This window comes from Pimephales promelas, chromosome 2 (genome assembly GCF_988280905.1).
Source record: "Pimephales promelas chromosome 2, fPimPro1.hap1.1, whole genome shotgun sequence".
Lineage (NCBI taxonomy): Eukaryota > Metazoa > Chordata > Actinopteri > Cypriniformes > Leuciscidae > Pimephales > Pimephales promelas.
In genome coordinates, this window is record NC_142770.1 from 14759263 (window position 1) to 14781525 (window position 22263).

At 38.2% G+C, this 22263-nt stretch overlaps 1 protein-coding gene across 5 annotated transcripts in view; it reads left to right on the forward strand.

The window, feature by feature from the left end:
• The window catches only part of dennd1b (DENN domain containing 1B), a 122048-nt gene that overhangs the window by 21918 nt on the left and 77867 nt on the right, over positions 1 to 22263 (forward strand). For all 5 annotated transcript variants that reach the window (XM_039668723.2, XM_039668721.2, XM_039668722.2 and 2 more), the window contains exons 3-6: positions 1642 to 1685; positions 13153 to 13202; positions 13924 to 14043; positions 19219 to 19288. In XM_039668723.2, coding sequence (XP_039524657.2) covers positions 1642 to 1685; positions 13153 to 13202; positions 13924 to 14043; positions 19219 to 19288 — 284 coding nt within the window. The remainder of the gene's footprint in view (positions 1 to 1641; positions 1686 to 13152; positions 13203 to 13923; positions 14044 to 19218; positions 19289 to 22263) is intronic.

Consider the following 22263-nt stretch of genomic DNA (forward strand, 5'->3'; position numbering starts at 1 on the left):
TCTTAGCTCTGACTTAGACTGCTTATTCCAAAGGTCACAACAGCAAACTTTTGGTGAAATTTGCGACAAAAGGTCAGTTGTCTATTGTCAATATAGTGTAGTGGGGCATGAAACACTGTTCTCACAGAAGTCACTTTCAAACCAAGTAGCTTTCTGCTGGTCAAATTAATGAATTCATGTGAGCAACTTTAACACAAGAGAAATCTGTCTTACCCTCACACAAAGATTTCTATTGAAATGATTGGATTTCTCCCATTAAATTAATTATCCAAACAAACCTTTAGTACTGTGTGTCATGCCTGTACAAGTTCTGTTGGAATAATCTGTTCTTTTCTGAGAACATATTTATCTTTTATCAGACTGGATATTTGAACTTCCTGTAACAAACCGGTGTTTGAAGCATGGTCAGTCCTACTCTGAATACTACCTTAGATGAAGAGGTGTAGCTGTTTATAACTTCTGTTTTGGTTGCCAAATATTTAATGTGGTTATATGGGAAACAAGTCCAGTTATTTCAATAGGAATCCACTTAATCTGGAATTTCGCATATGGTTTATGGTAGGTTCAAGTAGGTCACAGATTCGTACATGTGGACCAACAGAAACCTGCTTGATTTGAAATTGTCTTCTGTGTGCTGGGCTTCATGCTTCACTACACTATTGACAAAAGATATTGGACTTTTTTGTCTGCAATATCGAATTGCGCCAAAAAACTCTCAGCCCTATTGTCATAATATGGATTGTTGTAGATCAGACTTACCTTGCACATGCTGTGTGTGTGTGTGTGCACACACCAAACTCATTGTTTCAGGGTTCTCACATTGACCTTCAGCAGACATTGAGTTGTTGTTTTGTGGTCCAAGCTGATCTCTTTAGAGTGACTCATAGCAGAGGCGTCTGGAGTGCTGCCTTATTATGTGTCACAAGGCGTTTTCAAGTCTGCACACGCTTATTTATGTCAGATTATGGCTATTCACCTAAAATCTAAAATAATATTAATGTGTTAAAAACATTAATTAAAAACTGCTTTAAAAGTTAATAGTACTCGGTTAATATTAAGCTATTAACTCCCAAAACATTGGTTAGCAGCAGCACACCTGCTCTGACGCATTGATAATAATAATAATTAATAAACATAAAATTATATATATATATATTTAGATTAGATATTTTTATGTTTTATTTGTTTAAATTATAATTTATTTTATTTGTTTTATGTATAATAATAGTTATTATTAATGTATTTGATATTTCTTGAGTCACGGAGTTGTCCACCCCTGGCCTATGACGTATAATATTTATAAAAATAAATAATAAATTGATTCATGTTTTGAATGTGAACAGAATATTTTTTAAACGGCTGCCGTAAAGGCTTTCCTTTAACAAATTTAGGTGTGAAATATTAATGTAGCGCCACACATCTGCTGTTTCTGCAGGTAGTGGAGTATTGTCTCTGTGTTTCTAAAGGCCTCTATCTAACCGGATGGCATTTGCATATGCAGAACGTTCCATGCCTCTGCTCGTTGCCGCGGTGTGCCGACACATAGGAGAAACCACCCTTGCCCCCACCCCCTTCATTAATATGTATGTGTTCTGAACGGTGCGTGGTTGCTGATTAATGCTGTCTGTCAATTTCTTACAGATCCGACAGTGCTGTGGAAGTTCCCTCAGGACTTTGGAGACCAGGTTGGAGACAGAGGAACTTTTTTTTTTTTCTATCCGTACCCCTTCCTCCCCACCCCTCCACCTACCCCACCAGCACCACATCCACGACCCCTCCTGCTCCTAAAGGCCTCCCTCCCTCCCTCCTCTCTTCCTTCCTTCTCTCTCTTTCTCTCTCTCATGCGGTGTGATGTTGCTGATAATGAAAAGCGGTGAGCAGTTCTTCAATAAGCGTTGTTCTGGTAATTATCAGCTGGTTGTGATGTGAATGGGTGCGGATGGAGCTATTTCGGACGTCCACCGCTGTGTCTCACACCACTACAGCTGTGTGTCATTCATGGGTTGGCACTATATCACACTAGTAAAGCATAATAAGCCTGTAACAAGAGTAGTAATAGACTGAAATATCTGCTTAATCAGCTGATATTTGGCTATTTTGTAATTATCATATCACACAATATTTTTGTTATTAATAGTTATATTTTATAATGTTTTATCTTATGTTTTGTTTTTATGTTTTATGTTTTATTTTCTTATGTTATGGTTTATTTATGTTATGTTTTATTTTGTTATGTTGTTTTTTTAAAATATTCATTTTTAATTAAATAATATTTATATTTTAGATAGATAGTTGGATTTTTTTTAAATATATATTTTTTTATTTAAACATATTTAAATATAAAATAATTATTTTTTTGTATTTTTATTTTGTACATACATTTTAAAATATTCATATTTAAAACATGCAAGTATTAAATATTATACTTTAAATATATCATATATATATATATATATATATATATATATATACACACATGTTATGTTTTTGTTATGTTGTTTTTTTAAATATTCATTTTTAATTAAATAATATTAATATTTTTAGATAAATACGGTTGTAGATGGTTGGATTTTTTATTTATTTAATTTTTTTATTTATTTAAACGTATTTAAATATAAAATAATGAATTTCTTAGTATTTTTATTTTTACATGCATTTTAAAATATTACATATTATACTTTAAATATATATATATATATATATATATATAAACATCATTATTTATAAATGTACATTTTAAATATTATGTACAATTTAATGTATATTTTAAATAAACATTTAAATTTGGAATCATATATCTGCATTACATTAGTGATACTGCTCTCTAGATATTGGCATTGGATGTTAAACTCGTATCAGTTGAGCACGGAGTCAAAAATCTTTCACATTTATCATTTTATTGCTCTCTTAATAGTTAAACTTTCAAATAGGCATTGCAGAACTTCTAAAACTATGATCAGTAAAAGAAGAATTGCATTTGTGTTGTTGGTTGTTGCTTCAGTATTGTTTAGGTCATATGAGTTCTCTGTACAAGCAGAAGTGGGTCTGGGTCTGGGCCATAGTGCAACGTTGTGGTTTTCACACTTTATTTCTGCTCACTCGGCCTCAAGGTCTCCATGTACAAGCCTCTCCTCTCAGGCAAAGCAAGTTGGATGGTTCATTATGAACTACAATGAGAATGAAAGAAAGGAGAGATGAGCATCTTTGGCTTTCGTGTGCACTTTGGTCTTCATTGGGCTTTTGCTGAGATGCTTCAGAAACTGTTTGCCTGGCCTGCAAGAAGCATAATTTAAATGTCAGCGAATAAAAAGACTATAAGATAACTTAAACGCGATAGCATAAGTCCTCCAGAAAAGTCTCCATTCAACTTGTTTGGTGACAAGATCGTTTCTAGTTTAAGATGTGTACAGATGGATCGGCCTTTTCCACATTGACATAAAGGCTCTCATTGAGTCGCCTCATTACCAGGATTAGGCTCTTTTTGCGTCTTTGTACGGCTGCTCCCTCTCTATCCGCTGAAATCCCTTTTTTCCCCCAAGTTAGCCAGCATATGGCATCAGCAGCTCCGATCTCTACAGGCCTCCTTTGTTTATCCTCTTATTGTTGCGGCGCGTAATGACAGTTGTAGGCCGTAGATCGGGGTGGAGGGGTTACTTTACCCCAGGGGAGCGAGCGAGAGGGAGAGAGAGAGAGAGGGCGAGGGAAGAGACGGAGACAGACAGGACTGGATTATGGAAATATGAATTGATTTTTTATCCTTCTCTCTTCCACTACCCGCTCTGCTCGAATAGGGACTCTAAATTAGGGGCGAACAGACTGGAAGCTGGCACAGAGGGCGGCGAAATATGAAGTGCGATCCCTCGGCCCCAGAGACTCGCCGTGGCCGTGGTCACCTACAGCTGCCATGTGGAGCAGCTAGAGAGCCGTATATATCTGAATCGCAAGGAGGCCATTTTTTTGCAAATGAAGCAGACAGATGGAAAAGCGAGACTTCATTGCCACGGTCTCTCTCAGATCTCTTTCCGGGTGTCAGTTTAAAGGGAAAAATAAAAGAAATTAAACAGATATGCATATGCGGGTTATTATTTCTGCGCTTGCCACAGAAACTGACTTTATTTGAAGTTATTTGAAAGGATTTGCAACGAAAAGCCGCATGTTTTCATTGATGACGGGTTAAGGAGCACCAGCTCGTAAATATCTGCAGAGATTAGCTGTTCTCCTCTTTTACTGTTGCGTGCAGTAAATGTCTCACAGTGCCTTGAACCCTAAAGCACCGTCTTATCTTTGTGCTCTATGTATAATCTCAATAGGAAGTTTCATCCGTAATTATATAGTTATCACAACAAATCACAAATCTCTTTTCTTGGCCCATAGAAAGCTTGATATATGTTTTATATATTTAGTCTAATATTAGAGTGATTTAATGTCCAACCTGTGCTAGTCCTGTTCCCCCTCCACTCCATGTACTTTGATGTGAGTTCTGCACCATACTATTAAAAGGCAAAAGCTAATAAAAATGTAATTAGTGATATGATAAGTGACATTTTAAAAGATAAATGAACGTGTTTTATACTTTATTATTTTATAAAACATCATAAAACAATGATGTTAAAATATTACTATATCATTATTTAGATTGTGTTTTTATTATAGTTTATATTATTAATTTTATTATTGTATAAAAATAACCTTGCAAAATAGCCAATTTACACAAACCTGTGGCTGTTTCAATCAAGTTAAGATTTCAACTGAAACAATTAAATGAATTTAATTGTTAAATATTTGTATATTTCCTATTGCCGTTTTATATAAACAGTAAGCCATTAGAGGTTGTGTTAAACGAGTCTCAGGGTTAAGCAAGGCATGCTATCCTGCATTATCATATTGTTTATCTATCTCAAATTTAACCTTTAACCTTGACCTTATCATGCACATCCTTGAGATTTACACGTTTCTCCAGCATTGCTTTGTATCCCGAAGGGAATAGCGCAGTGATAACGTCACATTCCAAGCCACCAGCGGAGTGTGTTTGACCTGATGGATGTTGGAGAGTTTCACCGGAGCTTCCAGATGTCACCCGGCACTCCATCTCCTTAGTTAGGTGGTAAACCGGCATGCTGAGTGAAGCTACAGCTCATGTAACAAAGCGAGAAACTGCGTCCCCGGAGCCTCGCGGGGCAAATATTTGTCTAGCTTTGACACAGTGTACAATCATATGCCCCAAGCCTGACACTTCATGATTGGTAGCCTTTCCCCCTGCTTCACCCCCTCCTCTGCAGGACACGCACCAGCAGCCTGGGGGGAAGGCCAGCCAGCGGAGCATCATCAAGGAGCACGAAGAGCGTCGGTGTGGTTTCAACGCTTTAACATGGAGGGCATGTGCGAGATGAGCCGTGATGGAGAAGAACATCGTCTGCCGGAGCTGGAGGAATGGAAAGGGGGGGCTATTCCTTGCTTTTGGGGGTATCCCTTTCTGTTCTCATTTGGGAGATTTTTTCCTCAGTTCAGATCTCCAGAGAGTGGGTAATGTGAAGGCCGGGCCCAGTTAGCTGGCCTTTGCATCAGGCTAGTCGAAACATCCTCACTGAGGCCACGCTGTTGCCCGTGGCGTCTGATTACCCTGACCTTAGGGCTTTGAGAACGGAAAAAAGCGTTCTCCTCATGCTTTTTTCTGTTAACAGTGCCAGAAACGCTGGAGGGTGCTTGTAGGAAACGGTCTTCATTACATCGGACGTCTCAGACATTGACTTGTTCATCAAGAAAGTGACATCTTGCAAAAAAATAAAAAATAAAAGGGATATTTTCAACTCTGGTCTCACGTCCTCTTTGAATGTGGAACGGGATGATGATTGGTCATTCGTCGGTTTTACTTCCCTTCGCAGCCACAGTTTCAGTCCACGTAGTGAACTGAAATTAAGAACTGCATGATGACCTTCCATTTTTAAATGTTATCTTTTAAGTATTCTAGCTCTCTCAAACCTCTTGAGATTTGCATTGTGCGACAAATCTCAATCGAGGAAGGAAACACTTGTCGTTGGCCCAAAGTGCAGGATGTCCTGGTTTGGTGGAGGAAGAGATAGATGGAGAGAGAGAGCATGAGGGGGTGGTGGTTGCGTTTCTCAGAGACTCCACACGCTTGATGTAGCTTCTAGCCACAGCTGAGAGAAAGAGAGGGAGAAGTGAGTGTGAGTGAGCGAGCGATCGCGCGGTCCAATGGGAGTTGACAGCTTAAACGCAGAAAATCCCCCAGGCCACTTGGCACTCAATTAATGATGTTTCTGGCTCTCCGGTTCTCGGGCATATGTAGCTGAATCTCAGCTTGGCCCAGTAGAATATCAGTTGTGTATTCTTGAGAACAAAAAACTCTTACCCGTCACATTAATATATTCATTGCGGAGTGTTTTGGAAAATCTATCCACCTGCGTTTGCTTTCGAAATTAAGCGAAACCTTGTTGTTTGTACACCGTATTAGCAGCCTGAATGTAATATATACTTGTGGGTGGGCTCTTTTCCCTTTGAACCACCTAAAAACCACACCCTGGAAAACCACCTAGCAAACGTGTGGTAGCTTATTGATTGTGCAAACTGGCTAATGAGCCAAATTTGATTGAATCTCTATGTTCATTTGGAAAATTTGGGAAGTAAAACATTTTTACTCTGTTTTTCCTCATTTACATTTCAAAATTTTTGTCTCGAGGGCCAGGTTTTGTTTTTTCAGAAACCCTTCCCTCATGCGTAGCACTATAAAACTCCTTTTCCAGTGACCACAGGCCTAGTGAAGCTGGTGTTGGAAGGCTTGGGGTGGTTAATGTGGAGATTGCGTATCCACACTGCCCTGTGTCTCCTCCCAGCGGTCCTGTCACGCACTTGTCAGTTCTTGAAGTGGGCAGAGGATCAATACATCACCTGCTACATTTCCTTAAGCAGTCTCAGACAGACGGCGCGTTTGCGCGGGTAAGAAATAACCTCTGTGCCAGCACACCGAATATTAGCTTCTTACCACCTAAGGGTCAGCGCAAGAAGCCGCAAAAAAGAAAGGAAGACGAGGGCTAAAGAAGAGAAATCAACCACCTCCCGCTCTGTTTGGCTCGTTTCAAGTGAAAATGTAATGCCCTGTGTCAATTTGAAACTCTGGAAGAGCTACCCCTTTAGCACTTTGCCTCGATCCAGGGGCGAAGTCGGCACTTATTAAAGGCGCGTAGTGCAGGGTCAAAAGCAGCAAGCCAGCAGCATACGATTAAAACGTAATGAAAGGAATCTCGGTTGGAGATTTGAGGGTCCAGAGAAGGCAGAAGATTATTTTATCCTCATTGATGTGCCGTTGCATCAGGCGCCGGTTCTATTAGAGAATATTCGCTTTAAGCTATCGCACTTCAAACCGGCTTGACCATGTCATGGATGGACACTACTTTATATGCCGATCTAATATGAGGTATCATTCATTTAATATTTTTATTTAATATCATTATGTTGGCAATATAAATAGTTGATTTTAAAATGAATCTGATTTGAAGCTTTACATTTTAATGAAGGACTATTATTGCTTAACCATGATGTTTTTAAAGGCCAAACCTAAAGACATTCTGTAATTCTGCTGGACATTTGCAAGGAATTGTTGGAAACTGTTACAATTACAAGAAATGAAGTCGCGCGTGTTAGAAAAAGTGGCATTCATGAGAAACTGTTGCAGTTACAAGAAGTAAAGTTGCGCTGTGAGATAAAATGTTGATAAAAAGTAGTTAGTTGATCTTTCCTTAGCCATGGAGTTTTTTAAAGACTAGACTAAATAATTAATTCACAATTATGCATGAGAAACCAAGTCACATTTGAGAAATAGTTCGTAATTGTTAGTTAAAATAGCATTTATGGGAAACATTTGCAGTTACGTTAAGTAAAGTTGCGATTGTGATATAAAACATTGTAGTTACTAGGGCTGTCAAATGATTAATCGCGATTAATCGCATCCAAAATAAAAGTTTGTGTTTACATAATATATGTGGGTGCACTGTGTGTAATTATTTAATATATATAAATACACACACATTTAAGAACGTATATGCTGTATATAAATATTTTATATATAAATTCTATTTTTTTTCTTAAATATTCATGCATGTGTGTGTATTTATGTATTTATATATATATATATATATATATATAATTATACACAGTGCACCCATATATACTATGTAAACTCAAACTTTTATTTTGTATGCGATTAATCGCGATTAATTGTTTGACAGCCCTAGTAGTTAGTTGTCTTTGTTTTTTTTTTAGGCAATAATAGTATTATGATGATTGCTTTTCTTATTTTTGTGTTGTGATTGGGAACACTATTTTCATTTTGCATAAGAACTTGCATTGTTGGAGCCATATTTAGACCAGAATAGACCACATGCGCCAGAGAGACAAGCGCGCAGCCATCTTTAAAATTTGGTCTTTGGACTTCAGTTTTTTGCTTTATCTCTGTATATTTCTTTGGCATCGCTATCAAAGCGTTGTTAGCTGGTGAAGTGGATTTACTTATTGTAGAGATTGTTTTGTTTGAAGCAGATGCCATAACAAATGTCATAAACCGGGAAGATTTGAAAACGAGCAGTTCATTCATAAATCTGTAAGATCTTACCTTCATGCTGTGGGAATACAAACTGGAAGACAGAACACAACGAGCACTGCTTTAAAAAGGGGCGTGGCTACATACGGTTTATATCAGTAAGCGAATGCCTAGCAACCACCCAGAACACCCTAACCACCATGTAACGCTATGAAACCACATCTTAGCAACAGCATAGCAACCACCACCAATACTCTAGCATTGTGATGAAGATCTATGCACAGGTGAGCAGCGCTCACTTTTCCTTAAGGAAATTTAGCAATTGTAGTAGTAGACGCATTTGATTTTGAACCCAGTAGCATTTTCGTCATCATAACCACGGGGCGCTGCATGTGTTATGGCTCGTTCACTGACACCCAGAGAGAGAGGGATATGGAGAAGGAAAAAGCAGGACTTAATTGGGGTTTGGGGGTACAGTGAACACTGACCTGTGGGGAGATTGGGTTTGAACCTGTCACTGGGATCTCTGTGCCGTCAGCATGGTGGCTCTGCCAGTCTCCGTCTCTCTCTCTATCTTTCCTCAGACACACACACACATACACACAATCACATACTTCTTTCCCCTGCTGGAGACAGTTCCATAGCGCCGTGTAGACCTGCTGGCTGGCAGAATTTTTAAAGAGCATGGAGGTTTAAAGACAGAAACCCCTGGGGAGGAATCCCACCAGCTTGGAGAGAGAAAGGGGGAGTTTGCTGTCTCTCTCTCACTCTCTATTCCTGTCTTTCTCCCACCATATCTCTCTCTTCTTTCCTATCTTCGTCTGTCGGTCTGTCTGCCTGCCTGTCTGTATATCTCAGTTCTCATGCTTTCTCTCCCTTACCTTCCTTCTGCCTCTTTCTCTCCTTTTCTTTCTCCCTCTTTCTCTCGCACCCCCCTCCCTCCTTCATCCCAGTATTGACAGAATGTAGAAATGCTTTTCACTCGCTCATCCGGTGCACCGCTTAGTTCCCACTCGCAACATCTTTCTCTCTCTCCCTTTTCTTTTCTCCCTCCCTCCCATTCTGGTCTTACTGTTCCCATCTAAATATTCGACTCTAACGCTCACATCACCTAGTAACATTGGCTACGTTCACGCTGAATGTGGCCCGAATCTGATTTTTTTTTCTCCTTACAGATGTGACAGATCTGTTTTTTTTTTTTATAGAAGCCCATTTCTAAAAAAAAAAAAAAAAAAGGAGTTGTCAGAGAAAGTTTAAAATAAGAAATACATTCGCAATTGTGTCAAAGTTGCAGTTAGGAGAAATAGTCAGAATTGTTACACAAAGTACTTAAAGCATTTACATAAAAATTGCAATTATGAGAAATAAAGTTGAGAAGTAATCAAGAAGTAATTCCAGTTCAAAATACATTTGCAATCATTTAAATAGTTGCAGATGTTACTATTCCGAGAAATATAGTTGCATTGCATTTATGAGAAATTTGCATGAATAAAGTAGCAGTGGCAATAAAAAGAAAGTTGCAATTGTCATTCAAACTAGTTGCAATTGTGCAAAATAGTCACAGTTGTCCAAATAATCAAAATTGTAGCAATTAAGAAATAGTTACGATAATGAGAAAAAAGTCGCGGTTATCCTAAATAATTATGTTTCGCAAATAATGACAGTGTTATGCACAGAAATCATAGTGAATTTAGCTTTTTAAATCCAATCTAGGCCAAATTACATATTTAGAAATGAATTGAAATTACTTTTTTTTCTGCTTTAACACATCAGTCTAACTACAGCATATTCATAGTAATTGCTGCTTTGAAAGCATCCTTATAGTCAAATGTTTTCCTATCCTCATCTACTTGACGCTGATTGCGTCTGAGTTGTGGTTCCACTATTTCGAGCACCCATTCCATGGGAATCGGCCAGTTTTGTCTTGAGGTGTGAACGCTGTCATTATGCAGAAGCCCCCTGATATCTCCTGATGCCAGTGGTGGATCTTCTGCTTCCATCCAGCCCGGCAGAAGCTCCCTTGCTCTGCAGGGAGTTCAGGGAGGGAGCGGTAGTGTCTCCCGGTAGCATGGGGCGGTAATAAATGCTGCTGGTGGAGGAGAGAGAGAGATAGTGATAGAGGAGAAGCTGTGATTGTAGGCCTCCGCAGTGGGACCAGGGGGGGAATGGAGACCGCTGTCTCATTGAGTGATATCCCTGTCTCAACAGTAAATAAATAATGCAGCCTGCAGAGTTCATCCTGCCTCCTCCAGTGAGTTGTAAATGCATTAGCTGTTTTATATTCTTTTGTCTTGGGAAAATGGTTGGGAGAGAGGCAGAGAAAGGGGAAAACAGTACAACCAAACAACAGGAACGATAGCAACTCTCGTTCCACCTCTTCACACGATCTGAGCACACTTTGGTGTAGTCCCCCGATCACCTGGATGAATAGTAATAAAACCCTGAGAGAAAGAGGTGTGTAATGCACATGCGCACAGAGATTTAGATCTACTAAAACCGTGAGGAGAATCGTGAGAATGTTTCACTCAGATGCCGGAAGCCAAGTGACTGAACCCATTCAGATCCATTAAAACTCAATCAAATATCAAAATTTACTTAAATGCACTTTTCTGCTAGTTTCAGTTTAAATAAATGTCTTTGTAATGTTTCATCACAACCTGTTACACCCTGAATCCAAACCTGAATGACTTGCAGAGCATGCAGAATAAATACGATTATTTTTTCGACTTTTTTCCCCTCTTAGCATTTATTATATTGAGACCACTTATCAAGTTATCCCCATTTAATTAAAGGAGCTGAGGACTTTGGAGTTCCTGTAGTCTTAATCATGGCTTTTTGTGTGTTTATTTAATTCTTTAGATTGTTTCAATTGACATGGCATTATGAATGCATTCATTCAGCTGCATGTCATCAAAAATATTGTCTTTGCTCTAGTCTGAAATATAATATCCAGTATGAATTCCGTCGCTCGATCCTGATTGACAGCAGGGACCAGCATTGACTGGCGTCAAGCAGGCCAGTGTGGGACCGGCGACAAGTTCTGCATCTGCTAAGGAGACAATTTTATTTGTGTTGCATCCGTTTGCATACACTTCTGCAAATGCGTGGCGCAGCTTGGCATAAACACTCGGGGGAAGAGCCTATAGGAGTTAATGATAGTAGCAGTCACATACGGCGGCATCAGGCTTGCGTTCGCGTGACAGCTTTAGTGCCGTACAGTCATCCGCCACGCCACGACACGGCGAGGATGTTTCTGCCGCTGCCAACGTTCCTCTCTCGCCTGCCAGAGCCTTCAATCTCCTCGCCGCTCTCTGTATCACATACTAACTCTCTCACTCTGTCTTCCCCCATCAGCACCACCGCCTCCCACCGAGATCAGCAACCAGTCATCATCCGCGCCGCATATGCATATATACGCAAATAAAAACAGACACCCGCGCAGGCTGGCGCACATACATGCACGCTGAATGGTTAATTTTGTTCAAAAGTGCAGGTACGGGTATGGAAGACGCTTTTGAGCCACCCAGCTGCCCCCAAAAAACATCTGAATGGTCGCAGCTTGTTATACTTTAAGCAGGGGATCACTGGCAGTTCCCCATGGCTAGTCTACAGTGCAGGACTGGCCAGACGTGGCTAACCCATATGGCTATGGAAATCCATATGCTGCTGGTGCTAGGACTCTCCCTCTGGGGCTGTGCGGGAAGGTAAAGCCCCAAAGGCTGGGCCTACTTTCGCCCCCCCCCCCCCCCTCCAATCCTTTCCGCACCTCCTCTGAACCCCCAGTGCCGCTCAGCCATTGTTCCAACAATCTGCCGTCACCTCCGTCGTCCCCACACCTCAAGCGAAACGATCAATGAGCTAATGGCCGCTAATTATTTTAGCCTCTGAACGCCCTCCCCTTTACGTCAGCTTGGTGTCGTTTCCCTTTAAATCCATTCGTTTGCTCATTTGTGTGCCAGCCACTGTTCTGCTTATTGAATAGTTATTTGAAACTGATTTACACCTACTTTTCGAATCAATTGAACTCGTGGTTTTCATCTGGCAGACAAAAGAAATAAAACAGGAGAAAAGTCCCCTAGACTTACATTAGAGCCGCATCTAGAGAGCAGAATATCACAGAAACGTGGTGTTGCGCTCTTTTGACTTGAGACAATACGCTGCCATTTAATGTACTAAAAACGTAAATACATTTGTTTGCTAGTTAATGATCTGCGTTAACAATCATAAAGCCGTTTCATTTGATTACAGTGTGCGCACCAAACCATTTTTAACAGTTTGTTGAGAAAAAGTGTGTGTACTTTTCTAATCAATTGCACTTTGCCTGGCAGACGAAAAACTGGCGAAAAATTCTTTAGACTTACATTAGAGCCCTATCTGAACACCAGAATATCATTGAGACATGAAGTTGGCAATATGCAACCTTTTAGCATTGCACTAAAACACTCAGAACACATTAGCAACCTCATTGCAACAACCTGGCATGATCTCTGTTCGTCACCATATCATGTCATTATCGTTAAGTCAATAATTAAGGCTTATCCTTAAATTAACTGACATGATTTGAACGACCCATAATGTCTCTTTTTGTTTCTTTTCAGGAGGTCCTGCAGACAGTGCCTAAGTTCTGTTTCCCGTTTGACGTAGAAAGGTAGGATATCCCTCATCCCTGATGTGTGAATAGGGAAAAATTAGGATGTTTGTTTATACAACACTCGTTCACACATGTTTAAGAGGCTGTCGTAAATGAATCACAGGGAGGAGCTGCGCACCTCCTTTGGTTCCAGTAGTACTGGTCTCCAATGTCAGACCCTTCACTTAGAGGTCCGGAGAAATAAAACGAGAAAGATCCCCCCCCCCCCAGTGGACAATGTGTTTGCATGTATCTCCTAACTGGCATGATGTTAGACACGTCTTCTGAATAAACAGCACTGTGTGTGTGTGTTGGCTTGTTTGCTCTTGGAAATGAAAAATGGAAAGTGCCGTTGAATAGCTGATGTGCTGAGTGAGAAGTTCACTTCCTTCCAGCTGAAGCTTTCTTGCTGCCATCTAGTGGAGATAAACGACACTGTCACCATTTGTTTAGTTCTTACAACCTTAAATGTGATGCAATCTTTCTGCTGCCAATTGGATATGAAATTAGTGAATGCATGTACAATGTTTACAGCAAGTTTTTTTTTTTTTTTTTATCTGAGTTTTTTTTTATATATATATCTTTTCTGATATTTGACGTCTTTTATGATTATGATAATGCTAAAAGTTACAGTTGCTGGTTAATACTCGGACCATTCCATCAAATATAATTCAAGTGAACAGTTTGATAAAAGATTCATGTCAAACTTGTTTTTTCCTCTCTTTGTGGTGGACTGAAGAGTGTCCCAGACTCAGGTGGGCCAGAACTTCACGTTTGTGCTCACAGACATTGAAAGCAAGCAGAGGTTTGGTTTCTGTCGGCTGACCTCCGGCGGCAGGGTCTGCATCTGTTTGCTCAGGTAAGAGATTATCATTACTAATGTCAGAACAGATTGTTTGTTTATTTATGCTCTTTTAAACTGCATAATTAGTTGATTTTTGACCATTTGCTGTCTGTTTTTATTGTTAATAATATATTATGAATTTAATTTACAGTTTGATGTAGCCTATTTCTTGAAAAATTCACTGTCCCTGTTCCTGTTTAAGGGAAACCAATTCCAGATGAATTATAGATTCTGAAATAAAGAGATTTGAAACCAACAATACTTCACTTATATGAAATAATAATAAACACGGATAAAAATACTCCTTTTGTTTGTATATTTAGATCATAGTATGATTTCATATGCTTTCATATTTTCAGTTTGAACTGTTCCATTGAGAATGGAAAGCAGCAGATACAGTAGAAGACTGTTTCTGTTACATAAACGCTAAACTAGTGTATTTAGTAATACAAAGTCATTTAGTAATTCAGAGCAGCTCAACTGGGACATACCACATTTTTTTTCCCCTCTCCGTCTACATGGTATTGATGGACAATCGCAGGTTTATCATCGTCATGATCAGCTGCTGTCGAGATCTCTCCTCCTCCCGTCCTAGCCAGGATGGCCTTTGTTTTGTGTGTGTGTGTGTGTGTGTGTGTGTTTCTCTCTTTCTCTCCACTCGTTATTCAGGCACAGAGGCATGCCGGAGACGGTTCACCAATAATTATGCATAAAGCCCTGCTGCCAATTAGCAAGAGTCTCCCCTGTCCCTTTCACTGAGTTTTACATGCTAATTCATTTGACATATGATGTATAAAATTCATTATGCATTCTGAGTAGTTTGCATGGCTTCCTTCATTCATAATAAGAAATGCATCTGAAAGTTTTGTTCCTTTTTTTTTTCCATTAAGACCCAAGACTTCTTTTGTTTGTCATCTATATGGAAATAACTTGGAGAAACGTAACAGAAGACCTAAAGAAAGTTTTGTTATTCTACCCCCTTTTATTTAGATTTTATTCAGATAGTTTCAAATATTTGATATATAACATTTAAAACTATTACTTATACACACACATAAACATACACACAATTATTTCTATATCAGTTTATATAAAAAGTTGAACATATACAGTATATATATATATATGCGTGTAATTTTAGATTTTTGTAAGGTAAGACTTTTTCTTATTCACACACATTTACACTCTCCACCAGAATATAAAAGAAAAGTAATTAAAACAGTTTGTGTCCTTGTGATTGTTGAAGTGCTGGGACCATAAAATTGTCACCTAAGCTTACACGAGGAAGTTGCCTAATGAGAGGGACAGTTTTATGTGGACAGCCCTTTGTAGCTTTGCAGGTTTAGCCTAGGCCAAATAGGCCAGGGTTCCTTGGGGCCAAACCACTTCAAAAACACACGCGTTCCGTTTTACCCCACCCTCTCTGCCCATTCAGCCCTCGGACACTCTGAGCACATAGCCTTCGGACATCTGCGAGACACCGGATGAAATAGACCCTTTCTCTCTCACTCTCTCTCTCTCTCTCTTGCCGGTTTTATTTGATGGCTGGGACCCGACTTGGCGTCTTCCTCAGACGGGAGAAGTTTTCTTCAGTTAGTGGTCATTTAGGGGTATTTCTTTTCCTTAGCTGAACATAAAACTCAGGAAAAGTCAGGGTGTAATCATATCTCATCCTGGGAATGAGACAAGGTGCAAGCTGACTTGGTTTAAAAGCTCCTAAATACCTCTGATGATTTAGGACGCATGTTGATTTAAGGGCCGATTAGATCGTACAGGCGTACAAGACAATCCAAAGACCATGCATGCAGTGTAAATCTTCATAAATACATAATATGAGTTTAGATTGATTTATTGTTGGAATTCTAAAGTCAGAGACCAGATTGTTCTAAATTAGTCAAAATATTATTTTTATCGGTATTAATTAATTCGAAGCAATTTGTTTGCAGAAGTTAAATTGAAAAATGATTGATTTGATTTCCACATTTACCTATAAATAGTACAGAATATTTAATATTTTATTATGTTTTTATACTATATATATAGAGAGAGATTTTCAGTGTGAGCTAAGATTTTTTTTGTTTGTTTTTGAAAATAACTAAAAAGTTGCTTCCTTAAATTTTGAAGTACATTTGAATTTAAATTACATTAAACCGACTTAAAAAAAATTAGTTGAATTTTGTATAACTTATCCAAAAAAGTTGAGCAGTTTTTAGCTGTTTTTATGAGCTAGAGTAATGTAAAAAATATATATCTGTGGTCATAACTTATTAATCATATTTTTTTTTACAGTGCAGTTGCTGGGTTTTATTTAAGTTTCAGCTCAGTAGAAGTACTTAAGTAGCTCACACTTAATTCTTGAAAATACAAATTCATCTTTTCTAACTGTGTCATGACCTACACATTCTCTCATTCATTGGTGGTCAGTTTCTGTCTCTTTTTTTTCCAGCTATCAAACCATTTGCTCAAGCTTATCTGATGCTTCTGACTGTGGAAGCAAGGAGCTTGAGTTTGTTAGGGATTGCCAGTAAGCCACAGATAAGTTGGTTTACTCTCCAAGTACACACGGCGCTAGAGAACCTAAAAGGGCCGTTGAGATTGGCTCGTCTCAGCACAGTTCAGCATGATGAATGTTCCTCTATCAGAGGATTTGCCGAATACAAACACATTTTTACTTACTAGCTGTGAAGAGATTGGGCTGGGGTGCCGTGCTCCTCTCAGCCTATTAAAAAAAAAAAAAGTTAAAACAAAAGCAAAATGGACTGCTTCTGCTTTATGACTTAAAATAAAAAAAAAATGAATCCAGAATTTTTGTGAAAGGTATTCCTCCCTGGATATCTTCGTAAACACAAGTTATGCTGCTTATAGAACAGTGATTTATTTGACTTTAATACAAAAGATTTACATGCTCTCATTTAAGAGTATAATGAGTGTTTATGCTCTCTGACAAGGAGAGGCTCACGTTTAAGTCCCCTTCACATGTGAAAAATGAAGGATTAGCGTCCAGGAGCCTCACATTTTAAACAAAGAGTGAGCGAGAGAGAGATAATGATTTTTTTTTTTCTTTGTTGTGCAATGCAGCTTGAGGAAGGTGTCGGTCAATTACGATCTTTCAAACAACGCGTCACGCTAGCCAAAACACCGCAATCCAGGCCATGGATCATTTTTCTCGCCTGTCTGCAATTTGCATAGATGCATTTAATTTAGAATAGTGTGACCTGGTTTAGGAACATCGTCATGCACGTCAAAATATTGGCATGTTAAGAGATGATTGTTTTAGGTTAATGGTCACCCAGACTTGAAACTCTCACGCTTGAGCGCACGTCCCTGGGAACGGCGTGCCACTGGCCCCTTTCTACGCATTCGGCAATATGAAAATTTGCATTAGATACACTTAGTTGTGTTTTTTGTTGTGTGTTAATTCCAGTCTGCTGGAGAGCTCGCTGACCCATGGAAGGATAGAAAGGGAAAAAAAAAAACCTCTAATCAAGACACTGTGTGCTCTGTGGGTCAGCTGAGATCAGACGAGATGAAACCTTTTTTTTGCTTTTTCTTCTTCAAAAAGTACCGCATTCCCTTTATCCATTAATTCAAGCTTATTCTTTTCTTACATCCTAGCCAATTAAGGCAATCAAGCATTAGCAACAAACAAAAGTCAATGCTCTGTGTTGGAAAAGAATAGCTGATGTAATCGCTCTTGGTTAAGTGTGAGATTTCAGACCGAGTTGAATTGCATGTTGTAATCACGCCCACATACCGGGAAAGGAAAAGTCAGAGCCCGCTAGCAGGCCGCATTTTTTTTTTTCACTAGATTGCATAACAAAATAAATGGTGTGTGTGTTCTTGCAACCTTCAAGCCAAAACAACACATTGGCCGCGTTCCATCTTTAAAGGCCTGTCAACTTTGCCAAGATTCTGTCAGGCTGCAACACACACTATGTTGCAGATACTCTTGGCTAGTCATTGTGTGATTAGTTAATACACATTGATAAGGTGTGATTTATTTTTTATTTATTTATTTAGTTGTTTTTTTTTTACTCCTGCTGGTGAATTAATTTTGGGAAAAAAAGGAGTAGTGACATATGTAGTGACTTAATGTACGACAATGAGGTTCAGGTTGTGCATCTGGGCGCAGCATGCTTGTAAACCATCCCATCCCTGGTTTATTACAGGCTACAGTGGTCCAGTCATGTTTTTGTTGAAGAAACCAAATACTTTTATTTAGCCCGCTCCGTGGCTGGAATGTTTAAAATGCAAGTATCAGCGATTACCAAGAATGTAATAATAAGTTCACTTTAGTCTTAACACCGTGTCTAAAACAAACGTGAATGACGTGAATATATATATATGGGTTTTTTTTTGTGTGATTATTAATCAATTTGACAGCACTAATTATATTTTGATGTTATAGATCGCTGGTGTATAGGGACTACATTGAATTTGATTTAAATCTGTTTTGAATTTATAGATTCTCTCGATTTTGTTTAAGGTTTTTAGTTTCCCCTCGAGACAATTCTCATCAGGTGTGCTGTGTCATATGACTAATTGTTTGCAGTTAAAGGACTCTGAGTGTGTTGTTATCACACCCTGATGAAGGCATTTTAGCTGCTATGCATTGGTGTGTGGATATATATATATATATATATATATATATGAAAAAATAAATGCTTTTTATTTTTTTTCCTAAAAAAAGGAAAGAGAAAGAAAAAAGGAAAAAAAAAATGCTTTTTATGTATTTGTTCTAAATTATTAAATGCTGAGTGCTCTAATTAAATGCTTTTATGCTTTATCATAAAGAGAACCGAGATACAGACTTTATACCCCAGTAGCACTTTTTGCATATTTTGTTCTAAGAACCCATTATAATCTGATGCTGTCTACACTGGATGCGTGGTGCGACGTGACAAATCCCTGACAATAAACTGATTCCCTGTTCTAATTCTGATGTACTTGTACTCCTCGCGCTTCTGACATGAAGAACAAATGGATTTGCAACGGTCGCTTTGTCGCGTCTGGTGTAGACATGGTGTAAAGCCTGCCAGGTTAAAAGTGAAGGTGTGGAAGAATCGGCTGATTTCGGAAAAGTAGATACGCCCTTTTGAATGGGGCTACAGTGATAGTGTTTATAGTTTTGTCTTGTATAGTATTCTGTAATATTTGTGTAATGGATGTTTTTCCTTCTTTTTTTGACAGCTATCTCCCATGGTTTGAGATTTACTATAAGCTGCTAAATACTTTTGCAGACTACTTATCAAAACACCAGGTAAGTTAAGGGAAATATCCAACTCCAACACTATAACAATACGCAGGAATGTTTTTTTTTTTTTTTTTTTTGCATTAAATCTGATAACTTTTAGAAAATTGTTCATTAAAAAAGTTAATATATGTATTTGCATTTCATGCATATTTAAAACACAAAGTCGTCAGCTTGTCTTCAAATGGGAAAAATGATACTTCACTGCAACTTTATGAAATTCACATTAAATGTGATAATTTGAGAACGGTTTAATGAACTGATTTACACATTATCACATTTAATGCAGTTGAATTAAACTGCCAAACTTTTTAAAACTGATCAAAGATTAGATAAGGTAAGGGAAGGCTTGAGCAAAAAGGTAAGGGGTATAAATAGGAAAATATTAAATATTTACATAACTCACATTAAATGGCATATATATATATATATATACACACCCACATATGTGTGTATATATATATATATATATATATATATATATATATACACACACACACATGTGTATATTTATTTATATATATATATATATACACACACACGCATATATATATCTCTTAGGTAATTAAAGGCTCGTCTTCAGTCTCTCATTAAAATTTCAGAATGTAAACAGATCAAACAGTATCTGAAAGTTTAGTAATGCTGAACTGTAAACATTTGTAACTGTAAAAAAAAAAGTTTCCTCTGTGAGGGCGCTTCTTCTTGTCACTGATTGCGCCTAGCCGGACCCCCTGTTGAGCAAACTGCTAATGTCACAAACAGCATCGAAATTACCCATGTTCCTGCCATCCAGCTTGTGAGCCAAAAGTGCCACTGCAAAGCAAAACTTGAGTGTTTTTTTTTGTTTTTTTTTGCAAAGACAAAGGAGAAAGAAAAACGTCATCTATAATCCATCTCAGCGAAACAGGCACAGTTGGTTGGTTGCGCTTTGCTTTGCAGTGTTGTTGACATTTAACAGACCGAGCATCGAACAGGAAGTCAGTCCTTATGATATACGGGAAAACAAATTGTCAGGAAATACACTGTGCCAAATCGTTTTTTTTTTCTTCTTCTCCCTTTCTGAAAGTTTCACAGGAGTAGGAGACGAAGAAAAGTTTGAATTAGGAAAAGGGGATGAAAATATTAAGCCAACATCAAATGAAAAACAGAGTTTGTGTGGAGCCAGCGAGTTACTGAAGTGCTCAGCATTTCTCTATCAGTCTCTTATCATTCAGTTATGTGTAACGGAGCCGCTGAAAGAGAAGTGAAGAAGACCAAGCCTCCACAACACTAAACAAATCATGTGCTAAGTACACTGGGACTCACAGGGGTCAGGAATTAAGAACATCGACCCATTGCACTAACAAAAGTATCTTTTCCTTTTTTCTTTCATACCCAAAGAAAATAGTTTCCCCTCATTCTCTAAATTCCATGTTGTTCATTATGTAAAGGACATTCTTTTTTAAAATTGAAGGCATAAGGTATTTCTTATTTATTGTAACTTTCAAAGATCACAGAATGAATGGATGCAATTCAGAATGTTTTCTTTTGGTTCCCCAAAAGAAAAAATTCTGAATTGCATCCAGATGATTGCAAAAAGATGGTTCCTGTTCAAATACGTTCTTAATGGAAATAAACACAGTACACATAATGCAAACACAAACAAAAGTAAAACAAAAAAAGAGCAGTAAACATAGTGTTAATCAGTGCAACAATTTATTTCAAAATGATTTTACGAACAATTTGTGCAGAGATTTGCATTAAATGCGGCATTTAAGGCAAGAATAGTTTTAGGAAGTATTGTACTCGCATTTTCATTGTGTGTGATAATTTTATGTGAAAACAAATGATTTGCACAGACATTTCCACTAAATGCAACAATTTATGTAAGAATGGTTCCATGAAAGATTTACACATACATTTTAAATAAGTTTTATGTTCAACTTAGACAGAAATTTGCATTAAATGTGACAATTTATACAAGAACATTTTTATGAATTAGCTCAGAAATTTGCAGTAAATGCAGCACTTTATGTAAAATTGGTTTCCTGAAAGATTTACACACATTTTAAGTGAAAATTGTTTTTCTGTACAATTTAGACAGAAATTTGCATTAAATGCGGCAATTTATACAAAAAATGTCACTAATTTGCACAGAAATGTGCAGTAAATGCATAAATGTATGTAATAATAATGTTTTCATAAAGGATTTTCTCATACATTTTAAATTAAAATTGTTTTTACACTTTTACAATTTACATAAGAACAGTTTTACTAACGGTTTACACCAAAATGTGCATTAAATGCAACAGTTTCCGTAATGGGTCTTTTTGAGTCACAAATGAGTCAAATTCATTAATAAAACTATTCCAAGTAATTGGTTGAATTTATGAACCGTTTACATTTCGACATTTCACTCCTTTTCTCCCTTAAACTGTCCAACACAAGCTAAACTCTAGGACGCATTAATGAATTCTTTGAGCAAGCGAGCATGATCGGGTTGACTTTTGGCGTTCTGTTCCGCGTGAGGCAGCGTTGACTGACGAGGAAGGACAAGAGCGATGAAGGTTTATGGCGAGGGTAAATGAAGTGTTTCCTCAGGCTGTGTTACTGACCATGCGTGTGAGCATCCAGGCTCTCGTGACAGCAGCTCACACACCCCCGCACACACATATGTACAAACACACGGACATATACGCTGCAAGCACTGGCCACATAGCTAATCTGGGAACTTGCTTGCAAGGAGAGGGCACATCTAAATATGTGCGTAACTATTCGATGTCAGACTTTGTTTTAACAGCAGCAGCATCGCTATTCTACAGCAAGTTTGAGAGGGTAAATTGCACTCTTGTCGTAAAAGCTCGTAAAACCTCGGCGTTGTAATCCTGAGGCCTGTTTTGTGGCAAAGCTTTCCTCCAATGGCTTCTTAAAGCCGCCCGCTCTGAGCAAGGACCTTTGGTTAATTACGAACAGCCAATGTTTGCCATAAATCATCCCCAGAATAA